The 13624-nt window shown below is 54.2% G+C and overlaps 1 protein-coding gene across 2 annotated transcripts in view; it reads right to left on the bottom strand.

The window, feature by feature from the left end:
• Positions 1-13624, bottom strand: part of CNNM4 (cyclin and CBS domain divalent metal cation transport mediator 4) — a 36476-nt gene that overhangs the window by 3675 nt on the left and 19177 nt on the right. For both annotated transcript variants that reach the window (XR_014017424.1, XM_081254028.1), the window contains exons 2-5: positions 6392-6535; positions 5971-6105; positions 4788-4957; positions 4429-4525 (exon numbers count right to left, since the gene is read on the bottom strand). Coding sequence is in view for 1 of the 2 variants with exons in the window: in XM_081254028.1 (XP_081110154.1) it covers positions 4429-4525; positions 4788-4957; positions 5971-6105; positions 6392-6535 (546 nt within the window). In the remaining variant the exon portion in view is untranslated. The remainder of the gene's footprint in view (positions 1-4428; positions 4526-4787; positions 4958-5970; positions 6106-6391; positions 6536-13624) is intronic.

The following is a 13624-nucleotide window of genomic DNA, read 5'->3' as shown; positions in this document are numbered from 1 at the left end:
TAGCGGTGTCAGTGCCTCTTCCCGCCACTAGGGGAAGCACAGGCCTCCATTCGGTCGACTGTAACCTGGAGAGGGGAATGGCTCAACCCCCAACGAGGAAGGAACCAGCTCCTTATTTTGGAAAAGGAAGGGCACACACATTGTTGTACATCATTAGCTCGTATTTTTGGGAACACTCGGAAAACAATGAAATGCACCAAGAAGTTAATTGTGGAGGCATACTGGCTTGTTTTAAACAAACAGGAAGTGGACTAAGCTGATTTGCTTGGTTAACTAGTAAGTTACTAACTACTGAGTTAGCTATTCTAACAAACAGACCAGTGAAAAGAGCAACCATTGAATCTGGGTGGCTGAATCAAGTGCAAATGAATTGAGTAATACTCTACGTTTGAGTTTCATTCATAAAACTAGGAAAATACAGTCTGGATATTCTATGATTAGGTGGTATACAACCACTAGAGGACCATGCGCATGTATCACTCATTCTAACTTAAGCAACACCTCTGATTAAGTTCTAGCAAAGAACAGAAACACTAGGCATATTGCTTAATATTTAACATTAATTATTTGGATGATAGAATGCTTTTTTTTTTTTTTTTTCTTTTTGCGGTACGCGGGCCTCTCACTCTTGTGGCCTCTCCCGTTGCGGAGCACAGGCTCCGGACGCGCAGGCCCAGCGGCCATGGCTCACGGGCCCAGCCGCTCCGCGGCATATGGGATCCTCCCAGACCGGGGCACGAACCCGTATCCCCTGCATCGGCAGGCGGACTCTCAACCACTGCGCCACCAGGGAGGCCCTAGAATGCTTTTAATTAATGCTTATTAACACTCCAGGAACAGGAACTGAATTTAAACCAACATAAATTAGTCACATGGCCTATTAAAAACAGAGGTCTAGAAATATAACAAAATATGAAGTGCTTGTTTCTGAATAATGAAATTATGATGCTTCTTAATTTTCTTAAGATTTTTTTCCACCTTCCCAATTTTCTAAATAAGCTATGTTACTTTTATGATTAAAACAAAACAAAACAAAAAAGCAGGGGGTTTGACTTGGTAAGTCCATTTCTGGAAGAATATTCTAAGGACATAATCTTAAATACAGAAGAAGTTTTTCCGTAAAGAGGTTTACATCATGCTGTTAGACTTAGAATATAGACCCCCATGAATATGCATAAGGGGGAGAAAACCAAATGAAGGCACACCTGCTTGGTGAAACCCTGTGTAGCTCTAACTAGAAAGCTTATGGAAAAGTGTCTCGGTTCCCATATTAGGTAAAGACATCAGGATTCAACCCATGTATGCATCAACTCCCGGCCATCTATGAGACAGAAGCAAGGGCAGAAGAGGATAGTGAGGCTGAGGGGTTGGCCAGTGAGGGCTGACATGGCCCATTCTGTTCTCATCAGACAGCCCCCTGCTCGAAGACTATTAATTGCTTTGTACTTCCCATCACTGCCAAAAGTTGGCTGTGTTTGAACGGGCCAAGTGACTTCCTTTTTTTTTTTTTTTTTTTTTGCGGTACTCGGGCCTCTCAATGTGTGGCTTCTCCCGTTGCGGAGCACAGGCTCCAGACGCGCAGGCTCAGCGGCCATGGCTCACTGGCCCAGCCGCACCACGGCATGTGGGATCCTCCCGGACCGGGGCACGAACCTGTGTCCCCTGCATTGGCAGGCGGACTCTCAACCACTGCGCCACCAGGGAAGCCCTCCAAGTGACTTCTAAATCACCTTTTTACTTTTTTTTTTTTTTAAAGAGGATCAATTTTAAAAAGTGTGTTTTTGTACATTTAAGATGGAAAAACCCCAGCTGTACAAACATAATAGGGGAAACAGTTGACTGAAGTGATAGGTTTTTAGCACTGCTGGGGCCCAGCGACCTTCTCTTAAGTTATGCACTGAGACCGGAGCTCAGAGACACCCGTAATGCTCTTCTCCTCCGGGCTCAGCAGCCCAGGCCAGAATCCTGACATCAGGACCTCTGCCGCCGCAGTCTACGTGGGATAGGAATCCCTCGAACTGAGTGATTCTGGGGCCAACACAGTTCCCACAGACCCTGGGACAAGGCTCGGGAGTGTGACATATCAAAGGCCAGAAACAGCATGTTTCTGTGGCTTTCGGAATTTTCCTAAACACTTTCTGATTGGAATGTCACATTTTGGTTGTAATAGAGAAAAAACAAACAGCAACTGAGCTCTAACTAAACATTTTGTATCAATTCTCTCACTGCTGCCAACAATTCTAAGAAGTGGGCACATGTATTGCTCCCATTTCACAGGAGGAAACCAAGACCTAGAAAAGGTAAGTCAGCTCCCGGAATCATTTAGCTGGTGTCTACGGAGACCCCATTCAACCAGGGCAGCATGACTGCGGCCACAGTTCTAACCACCCAGCTGATGCCTCCCCCTGGCAGGTGGAACCAGCAGCCAAAGAATGAAAACCAAAGCCTGTGAGAAAAGCTGGAAAGTTTTTTAGAGAAAGCTGATGGGGTGACAAGTCATCCTGCGGAGGCCTGTGAGTGGCCCTGAGCAGCTGGGCTCACTTGGCCTGGCCGGGAGCCACCCTCCACTCCCAGCCTGTCACCTGCGTGCGTGTGTGTCTCTTCTCAAAGACCGAAGGACCTCTGGGGAAACCCTTCCAGGACCTGGGCAAAGGCACATAGTAATTGGGCCCCAGGCCAAGCACAGCTAGCACTGGTCAGGCTGGCCCACAAGTGTGAACAGGTGGGATGGCACAGGTGCTGGGCGGGGACGGGGCCCCCAGTGCCTGCTGGGAGCGGTTAATGCAGCTGCAGTGTGAGGGCTCAGGCGGCAGGTGGCAGTGCAAATTCTCCAGCCATGCCATGTTACCTGAGAGCCGGGAGAGCAGGGAGTTCCGCTAGCCAGGCGGACACCTGACCAGGGTGGAAGGCACTGGAGCAAAAGAGGAAAAGGTCAGTGATGGGTGGGGTGGATGTGGAGCCATAGGAACAGGATGGAGAAGCAGACTTGCTGGGGGCCAGGTTCCCTCGAGCAGAGAGGGGGCACAACAGTAAAGGGGGCCCGGCCCTGACAGGGAGGGTGCTCAGAGCCCCCGGAAGTCATCGCCCCTCCCTTCCAGCCACTGCAAGTGGGAACCTGGGGCCTCCACATCCAAAGACAGAGCCCAGGACCCTAACCAGGCTCTGAGGCATGGCTGCAGAGAAAGGGTGCTTGGAGGGACGTCCCGTGACTGTGTGCCCTGCTGCACAAGATTTCCCCAAGCTGGACCGCAAGAGGTGCTCGCAGGAGGGGCAGAGAAGTCCTCCCCAGGCCTGAGGCACCTGGGCAGGGGCCACCTGTTCCAAAACCCAGCTCTGCAGCCTTGTTTCCCACTCCCCTCCCCCAGGAGCCTGCTGACACTGGTGGAAGAGCTGAGCTGTGTCAGTATGCACGGGTGCCCAGCCCCCCGCACGGGGGTCCTCTTTGTCAAAGGACAGTGACAGGCACAGCATGGAGGCTCCCCAGGGGCTGCAGCAGCCCCCTCACCACGTGCCTGTCCCCGGCACCAAAGGAGACTTTCACTCTCCAGCCCGCGGCAACCTGCGGCCGGAGGGGTCACACGACGGGCGAGGCGCTGAGCCGGGCGAGACTTGGGCCTTGTCTGCAGGGCACCCCCTCCAGCAAGGGGAGCCTGAGCCACCCAGGACTGGAGAAGCAGAGGGCACCGGGGTGGCCAGTGGCCCTTCTCAGAGGCTATCCAGTCCTTTCTTTGCCCCCAGGTCCCTTTATTCCATCAGAACGGCCCCTTAACCAAAAGGCAGTGGCTCAGCCCCCTGAAAAGCTGAAGCCATCTGCAAACTGCGCGGCCGAAAAACGGGCCCTGGCCTGGCCTCCAGACATGGGAGCTATGGGCTCCCTCCCCCCACCCTGACTCCCCTGGCCCAGTCTTCACAAGTGAGGCCCAGCAGCCTCCCCCCACCTGCCTCCCTCTCGACTGGCCTCCCGCCGTCACGGCTAAGGAGGGCCACTGTGGCCCGCTTGCCCAGTTGGCCCACCCTGCTGTCGCAGGACCTCCTGCTCAAGGGCCACTAACGGCCTCCTGCTTCGTATCACAAGCAAACGCCATCAACTTCCTGCAGCTCCCTGACTCATATCCACCCTCTTCCTCATCTCCTGGTGGGCTGGTCTCACCACCTCTGAACACGCTCTCAGCTCCCTCCGGGCTTTCGTCAGAATCTCCTCCTCATCTCTTCCCTCCAGCCTCTGAACTCTGTCCCAAGGGGCGGGTCACCACTCTTCCAGGCCACTTCCTCGAGGCCCCGGCAGCTCTGGCCCTCGCTGGCCTCCTCTCCCCCGAGCCACCTGGGTTATGACCCTTCTAGGCGGCCCTAGGTTCTGGGGGGGCCAGTCCAAGTCTCTCCCCCTCCACGAGTGCTGGAGGGCGGCCCAGACATGGCCCAGAGACTTACCAGAGGGGGACGAGGACAGGGCCATGGTCCCGTAGTAGGAGAAGGCACCCGTCTCAAACTTCATGTTCTCCTTCCCGGCCTCCACCTCCACCTTCCCCTGAAAGAACACGGGTCAGGGTTACAAACAGAGTTGAGAAGGAAAAAACACCTGGGAAGAAAAAGCCTGAGGCACGAGGGAGAAGCGAGGAGTGAACAGGGCTGTGGGCCCCGTGGAGGAGCTAGTTCCAGAGCCCTGGAGACCCGGGGGCTCAACGGTGGCCTTGCAGGAGGAGGACGGGCAACGGGGAGCAAAGGCTCAAGGGCAGGAAAGCAGGTGAGCGGGCAGCGCGGGCACGGAGGGCGGGGCGGGGCAGGCGCACCTGCAGGACGAGGATAAAGTAGTCAGCCGGCTTGTTGCGGGTGTACAGGTAATGGCGGACGTAGTACTTGTTGTGCTCATCAAACTTGAGCTCCTGAATGACGTCTGGGTACTTGAGCAGCCGCAGCAGGATCTTCTCTGATATCAGAGAGGGGCTGAACTGGGGAACCTCTGGAGGAGGAGAGAGGAGGATCTCATATGAGGCCAGGCTGGGCCAGGCAGTGCCTGGAACATGGTCACTGCTGTGCTGGACGGCTCCTCACTGCCTGGCCCTGCCTCCCCAGAGGGCATGACCTTGGCTCCGGCCTCCGTACACGCAAGTCTGTCACCGGTTGGGCCCTGGACAGTGGCTCCTGAACTAATAAAACATGACCTCAGGCAAACACCTTCACCCGTGCCTCAGTTTCCTCATCTGTAAAATGGGGATTTAAAACTTCATGGGTTTGCTGTTTGGTGAAACGGGATAACAGATGTAGGACACTTAGACACACGCTTGCCACAGGCTAAGTGCCTAATAAACGTGCCTATCACTACTGTCAGTATCCACATCATCAACAGCCCGGCAGGAAAAGCACAGGAGAGGGAAGGGTCACAGCTTTAGCAAGTGAGGGCTGGGAAGGAAGTCAGACTGAGGGGAGAGAACAGAGCAGGCGGGCGTTTTCCTAATCAATCACCCGGGTCTCCGAGGGAGCTTTGAGTCAGGGGTGAGAAGAGAGAAAAGTCATTGACCTCGAAGTCAGGTCCCGAGGGGCCCAGCAGATGCGGGCGGAGGGGAGGCAGAGAGATGAGAAGGGAGCTGGATCCAGGCCCTCAGAGAGGATGAGCAGGCAGGGCTGTGGGCTGTGCCCGGGGGGAGGGGGCATACGGAAGGACCTCCTTCTCCCTCCTCAACGGGGAGCCCGGTGCCCATCTCAGGTCCTCCCAGCACAAAACAGCCAAAACAAACCCGGATGGTTCCTGGAAGTTCGTAGCAGCAACCCATTAACGGGGAAAACAAACCGCAGGGACCTTCGGTGGGGGATGGAAGGAAAACGCCTTGCCCCATTCCAGAGGCAGCCGCGCGTGCCCCAGGCCCTTCATCTGCTGTAGCCCTTGTCCCCTGGGGAGGAGTAACCAGAGGCCCAGTACGTCTCCCTCCGGGGCTGTATCCCACCGACACCCCAAGGCCCCCCTCATGCTCTTACCCGTGGACAGGAAGCGATGAGCAGCCAAAAGTAGCTGAGGTGAAATTTTCACCTTGAGTTCATTGTCAGCGTCCTTGAAGGCCGAGAAGTCACGCTTGTTCTTCTCAGATACCCGTTTCCGGCTTCGGTTGTCAGCTGCAAGAGAAGGAATCTGGAACTGAGAACAGCATCCCCCAAGGACCGGGGAACAGACTGGTACCCACCCCCCGACTCCCAGCTCCGTGGGCCCTTCTTCCGCCAGAGGCAGAAGCAGCAGTGTCTGCGCTGAGACACAGATGCCGGGAGGAAGGCAGGCGGCCCCTGCGGATGCTCCAAGCAGCCCTGGTTGGTGCCCAGCCTCCCGTCCCCACGGCGGCCTTCCCACCTGGGGACAGCAGGTGCCAGTCTGAGCAGAGCAGGGCAGGGTGGGAAGGGGACTCACTGTACATATCAGACTCGTCCAGGATCTCGGACTTGATGATCTCCTCGATGACGTCCTCCAGGGTGACCAGGCCCAGCACCTCGTAGAAGGGGTCACCTTCGCCCTCGTTGTTCACCTTCTGCACGATGGCCAGGTGGGACTTCCCTGCGGGGACAACAGAATGAGTCAACCAAGAGCAGAGGGACCAGTCACGAGACTCCTCGACCAAAAGTTAACACATGTGGGGTCATAAGTCACTGGGGTGGGGTCATGAACGGCCTTTTTTCCCTTTTCTGCATTTCCTGAAGCTTCTATTGCAAACAGACATTGCTTTCACGGAAAGGAAAACCAACAGCATTTTTCAATTTAAAGGCATTTAATTAAGGACCATTTGTTTCAATAGAATGAAAATGGCAAGGCCCTGCCTGGTGCTGCGCATCAGGGGCTCCTAGGACCCCTGGGAAGGGGAGAGACCCACCCTGACAACTCGTGGACAGAGGCAGCATTGGTCAGAGCCCTGTGTGCACCAGCTGGACATGGGGCTCCCCAGGGGGCCCACGCCGCCCCCCCATGGGCCTCAAAGGCCACTCACGTTCCTTCATCCAGTGCTCCCTGGCCAAACTTCCCTGCATGTACCCAGGGGCCGTGATCCTGCCCAAGGCAAGGGCTCTCAGTTCCCAGAGCCATTAACAAATTAGCCCAGGCTATAATTAGGCCAGGCAGGTACTATAATTAGAGGAGGGCCACCCTTAGGAGCAAGAAAGAAAGTTAGGAGCAGAGGGTGGGGAGGAAGGACCCTCTCCAGAAGCTCTGTGGGGCGGCAGGGCTTCCCAGGCCCTCCTTTGGGGTCCCACACTGCTCTCGTGCCCCTCGCCCCAGCGCGTGACAATGACACGGTGACAGCCAAGAAGGGCCCGGCCCCACTCTGGGTTGAATGGGACTGTGTGACCCACACATGAGGACATGGGTCTAGAGCAGCCTAAGGGGAGAAGGCCCGGAGAGCTGTGAAGGTCAAGTCAGGGTCTCCTGCTCAGCTTCCCCTGCATGACCCAGTCTCAGCCCTGACTCTAGCACATGGTCCACAGAGGATGTTCTCCAGGTCTCTAAGGCCTCAGGGAATCCCAGCCCCAGGATGCATCTCCATAACTCCTAGGGGCCTCTGAGGGAGAAGAGAGACATGCCAGTTCTCCGGACCAGCATTTTTAAAAATAAAGTGAAAAATCGCAGAGTACACCACATGGGGGCAAGTACTGTTTTTTGTTTGTGTGGTTGGTTTTTGTTTTTGTTTTGTTTCGTTTTAATTAATTAATTAATTAATTATTTATTTTTGGTTGCATTGGGTCTTTGTTGCTGTGCGCGGGCTTTCTCTAGTCGCAGTGAGCGGGGGCTACTCTTCGTTGCGGTGCGTGGGCTTCTCGTTGCGGTGGCTTCCCTTGTTGTGGAGCACGGGCTCTAGGTGCGCGGGCTTCAGTAGTTGTGGCACGCGGGATCAGTAGTTGTGGCTTGTGGGCTCTAGAGCGCAGGCTCAGTAGTTGTGGCGCATGGACTTAGTTGCTCCGTGGCATGTAGAATCCTCCCGGACCAGGGCTCGAACCCGTGTCCCCTGCATTGGCAGGCGGGTTCTTAACCACTGCGCCACCAGGGAAGCCCTGTGTGGTTGGGTTTTTTGTGTGTGAAACTTTTCCACAAGGTGCCGGTCACTGTGGTATCCTTATTTCCAGTCGTGGCCAAAAACCTTTCAGCACTTTGCCAGGAAGAACCATGGGCTCGATTAAAACTTTCCAGTGTCTTCCAGAGCTGAGCCGGCAAGACACAGAGCTCGGCCAAGGTCCTCAGCAGGCAGCAGCCAGTCAGGGCCAGAACCCCGGTGTCCGGCCCCGCGGCCTCTTCACCTGCCAGTGCTGCCCATGCAGGAGTGCTCTCTGGAGACAGAAACGATGCTCTGAGGGGCCTGGGGCAGCCAGTTATGCTGTGGCATCAGGCAGGAACCAGAATTAGAGCAAAGTAGCTTTTGCTGCTTCCAGACAGCACACCCTAATAAGCCTGGGAGTGCCCGGTGCTGGGGAGACATGCAGGCCCCCACAGGCACTCTGGTGGGTGGGCAGATAAACGGGCACTCATTTCAGGAGGCCAAGTTGGCGGCATGTCTCAGAATTCAGGGTCCCTAAGCTTGGACTTGGAAATTCCATGGGTAGGAACTTACTCTACGGATGTAATTTTCAAAACGTAGAAAGACAGAAAAAGCAAAAGGGTTCATCAGAACATTCTTTTTAACAACCTCAAACCTCGAGAGCAATGGAGCAGCAGTCCTTAACAGGAGCCACTGCTGTTCTGGGGAGAATGCGGCACAGCCGGATCAACCACGCTGTGGAAGGAAGCCCTGGAGAGGCTATAACGGGACAGAATGCATGCTGCCATCTGCCTGCGAGGGCCGGTGAGGTGTAAACTACCCTGTTAGTGTCTTCGGGGATATTTGGAGTTTGTTATCCCTTACTTTATACCCTTCTATAGTGTTCTACTTGCTAGGCATGTTTCACTTCTACAGTTTTTTTTTTTTAATTGAGAAAAAATGAAGGGGGAAAAACAAAATTAAAGTGAACAAAGGGATACTGGTAAGAGGGGGTGAGCAAGGACCCTCCATGCCTAACCTGCCGCAGACTGAGCCCCGGAGAACAGGGTGGGTGTGGCTCAGTCCGCAGGTCCTTGCTCACAGCCCAGAAGTCAGAGCCCCTGCAGAGAAGACACAGCTCCAGTAATCTGAGAAAACGTCCGCCTCCCCAGTGAACCTTCTGATTAACCCACAGACTCAGAACAAGTCCTGACCCACAAAACAGTCACGGGTCACACTGGGCCTCACAGGGAAAGGTGGGTGGCTTCTGTGAAGGACCGAAATGCCCCTCCTGTGGATGAAACGAACAGATTCCTTGAGCCCTTCTCAGCCCTCCCCGCTCCTCTCTGGGGCACCTTGGTTTGTGGAATCCACTGGTGGGTGTGGGCGCCCTCTAGTGGCAGCACCTTGCAGACAGGTACCCTGTAGGTAAGGCAACCTGGGGCACGGCCCACGGCCAGCCCTGCTCTGCAGGCTAAGAGCTTGGAACACTGCACTCACTGTGGCTGGCCAGTTGGGCCCCATGCAAAGGTGCTGGGCTGGGGGCCAGTCAGTCATCCTCTGCTGGCCCGGGCACAGGACCCTGGGCCATGTCTGCCTTCTTCTAATTTATCTGCCCAGAGGGGCCATTCTTGGGTCGTAGCAGAACCATCTCCCCCCCTGGTCAGAGAACCTCTCTTGCCAAGGTCACCAATGACCTCCAACGGTGGGGTCTCAGTCTCAGATGACCTGCCCAGGCCACAGTCTCTGACAAGGGGCCAACTCTCTCCCTCCCCCTGGAAATCCTCCCTCTCCTCGGCTTCCAGGACACGGCTCTCCTGGTGTTCCTCTGACCTCAGGGCTGCTTCTTCTCCTTGAGAAGAGAGGGTCCCAGGGCTCAGTCCTTGCACCTGGTCCCTTGCCTCTGGACTTTAAATACAAACTATACGTCAAGGCGTCTCAAATAAGTATGAGCAGCCCAGCCCTCTCCTGTGCCCTCCAGACTCACATATCCAGCCAGCTGCTCGCCGACAGCTAGCTCCACGTGGATGTCTAACATCTTGAACTTAACTCGGCCAAAACCTAGCTCCTGCCCTTCCTCCAGACCTCTCCAATCTCCATCCGTCCAGCGGATGAGGCCCTGGAGGAATAAACTTTGCCACCTCTATTTCTTTTCTTCTCTGGCCACGCCGTGTGGCATGCGGGATCTTAGTTCCCCAACCAGGGTTCGAACCCGGGCCCCATGCAGTGGAAGCGCAGAGTCCTAACCGCTGGACCGCCAGGGAAGTCCCTGATTCCTCTGTTTCTCTACCCTTCTACAACCAACCCACTCAGCGGATCCCATCAGCTCTGCCTGCAACGGACACCCAGAATCCAACCTCTTCTGGGAGCGTCCACTGCTACTGCCGCGTGCTGAGCCACGTGCACCTCCTCTCACCCAGAGGGTGAGACCCCAAGTCTTCATCCTGGACCCGAGTGTACTCTCAACACAGCAGCAAGGGGGACCCTCTTACAGGAGAAGTTATAACGTCACCTCGTGCTGTGCCCCAAACCCTCCAGTGGCTCTGTCACTCCAGGTAGACAGCATACTCCTCGCAGCGGCCTGGGGCCCAAAGCCCTCCTGCTGCCCTGCCCTCTCACACTTGTGCCGCTCGGCCTCCTGGCTCTTCCTCAAACTCCTAAGGCTGCTCCCTCAGCCTGGCCTGCTCCTCCCCCACACACCTGCCCAACTCAGCCTGCTTTGGGTCTTCCTTCACTGCTCAAATGTCACCTTGGCCTACCCAGAGGGCCTCACTGAGTACTGCAACCTTTCTCCAGCCCCGCAACCCTGGTCTTTAGTTTATCACCTACAATAAATAATAGAGGGCTTCCCTGGTGGCGCAGTGGTTAAGAATCCGCCTGCCAATGCAGGGGACACGGGTTCGAGCCCTAGTCTGGGAAAATCTCACGTGCCGCGGAGCAGCTAAGCCCGTGCGCCACAACTACTGAGCCTGCACTCCAGAGCCTGCAAGCCACAACTACTGAAGCCCACGCGCCTAGAGCCTGTGCTCCGCAACAAGAGAAGCCACCGCAATGAGAAGCCCACGCACTGCAATGAAGAGTAGCCCCCGCTCGCCGCAACTAGAGAAAGCCCGCGTGCAGCAACAAAGATCCAACGCAGCCAAAAATAAATAAATTTAAAAAAATAGAACATGCTTGTTCCTTGTGTTTGTCGTTTTACGGCCCATCTTCTCCCACTAGATTGAGAGCTCCATCATATCAGAGGCTGTCATCTGTGTTCCCGAAACTCAGAACAGCAAGCAGCACACAGCAGGTGTTCAATGAACATTTGTGGAATGGATGACACAGTTCATGTGGATGTGCCTTAGGAAAAGAAACATAACCAATGGGGGAAGGGAGAGAGGGACGGAGACTAGACAAAGAATTATTCTGACTTTTAGTAATCAAGAAGCTTTTGTAGGGACTTCCCTGGTGGCACAGTGGTTAAAACTCCACGCTCCCAATGCAGGGGGCGCAGGTTCGATCCCTGGTCAGGGAACTAGATCCCACATGCATGCCGCAACTAAGAGTCTGCATGCCACAACTAAGGAGCCCATGTGCCACAACTAAGGAGCTGGCAAGCCTCAACTAAGACCCGGTGCAACCAAAAAAAAAAAAAAAAAAAAAGCAACTTCTGAACAGTAATTCAGAAATTACTATTAACTGATTTACCATTTAGAATAAGAGGATCAACTTAGGACTTACATTTATGATTCTCATTGTATGGAATTTAAATCTAATATAGAATTTCGTTTTAATGAGTTACCTCATTTGATTATTAGTATCCATTCAACTGGATAAATGGATTTTGGGGTGAGAAGTGGGGTGAGAAATGAAACATGAAAATTGACATAATACATCTACTCCAAAAGCTGAGAATCCCACATTTTCCAAGGCAGTCCTTATTCGAAGAAAAAGAGGCTGAGAAAATGTAGCAAAATGATTATATTTGGCTGACCCATATGAAATTGCTGATATTTGACTATTTTTGACCAGAAAAAAAAAAAAAAGACAATTTCAATTCATATGGTTTAACCTAACAGTATGGGGGGTTTCAGTATGGTTTCTGTTTTCTTTTTTATACTTCCCTAAATAGAAATTCTAAAATTTCCATAATCAATGGTATAATTAGAAAGAAACACATAAGAAGAAAGAAACTCTTAACAATACTCTCACACTGCTTTGCTAGGGCTTGGGGCTTCCTCAGCCTTCTAAATTCAAGCACTGCTAGGAAGGGGCAAACTGGCTGTGGGGAAGGGAAGGAGGCACCTTGAAATTGCTGTCCTGAGGTCACCTCTGGGCCACATCTGGCTGCAAGCTTGCCCTCTCCGCCCTTGTCAGCCTTTGTCCAGGTCAGAAAGCTGCACGAGGCCTCTAGAAACCCCCGCGGGATCGGCAGATGCAGACAGCAAGCCTGGGCCTCTTTCACTGCCCTCTCCCACCTGGAAGAGGGGGCAAGCAGAGGGAGGACCTGCCTGAGTCCCTCAACAACCTCTTTACCCTTCCACCAGCCCGTCAGCACTCACTGCCCCCACACTGCCCCGCCCCAGGTCCTCCTTTCCCAGCACTTGGAAGGCCGCGGACTGTGCCATCGGCTGCCTGGCATCCAGCTCCCCACAGACCAGGACCAGGATGCAGCTCAGCCTGGCCTGCACCGTGATTCACTTCTCTCCACGAGCCCCCCGTCCCTCGCCCGGTGCACAGCAGATGCTCCAAACTCTGCTAGAAACATACAGGGAGGTCTCCAGGCGCCCTGGAAAGCCCAGTCCTCCACCGCCCACAATGCCCATTTTAGCAAACAGCTGTGTCCTCCTCCCCCCCCGTAAAAATCCTTTATAGTCTCTCAAAGATCATAAGAAAAACACATTACTAGGTGCTGGGTTTCAAAGTCCACAGGGCTCCGAGAGGCCCTACTCGCCAGCTCCAGTTGCCTTTTCTCATGGTGAAGATCCAGGGGCCCCAGATCAGACGTGGGATTACCGCCACCCAAGATGGTGTCCTTGGCATCTCTCTCTGGCCTCCCTCGCTGGCCTCCCGGCAAGTCCCACCTCCTGCCATCCCAGGTTCCAAGACTGGCCCTGAGCTCTCAGGCACCCCCCACGGGGAGGGGAGCTGGCCAGGCAGCCAGCTGCCAAGTGCAGACCCATCACCCAAGACATAGCCCTAGGCGATGGGTCTGCACTTGCAGACAACGGGCACCCTGATTTCCTGGGAATCCCCCTCCTCCGCCTCCCTCCACTGGCCAGGGCAGGATTAGGCTGATGATTAATAGCACTGACCTCAGCCAGCAGGAAGAGCCTGTGGCCCATCCCAGCAAGAAGCCAGGGGCCAGGGTGACAGAGGAACCAGAGGGGAAGAGCACGGCCCTCCCAACTCAGCTCCAAGGGGGTGGGAGAGTTACATGCAAAAAGAATACTGCAGAGCATCCAGAGCAGAGAGGGCTGGCCGGACTGGGGAGGGCCGGGTGGAAGTTGTTTAATCAATAAGCCATTTAAAAGAACAGTGAGAAAAAAATTTTTAATTTTTTTAATTAAAAAAAAACACTGAGGAGGTCCTTAATTTTAATATAAATTAAAATATAAGACTGTGGTGACTAAAAGAGTGCAGTACTGGAGAGAATGACATTT

This window comes from Mesoplodon bidens (genome assembly GCF_964165515.1).
Source record: "Mesoplodon bidens genome assembly, chromosome: 14".
NCBI lineage: Eukaryota > Metazoa > Chordata > Mammalia > Artiodactyla > Ziphiidae > Mesoplodon > Mesoplodon bidens.
This window is presented reverse-complemented; position numbering and strand designations above follow the sequence as displayed.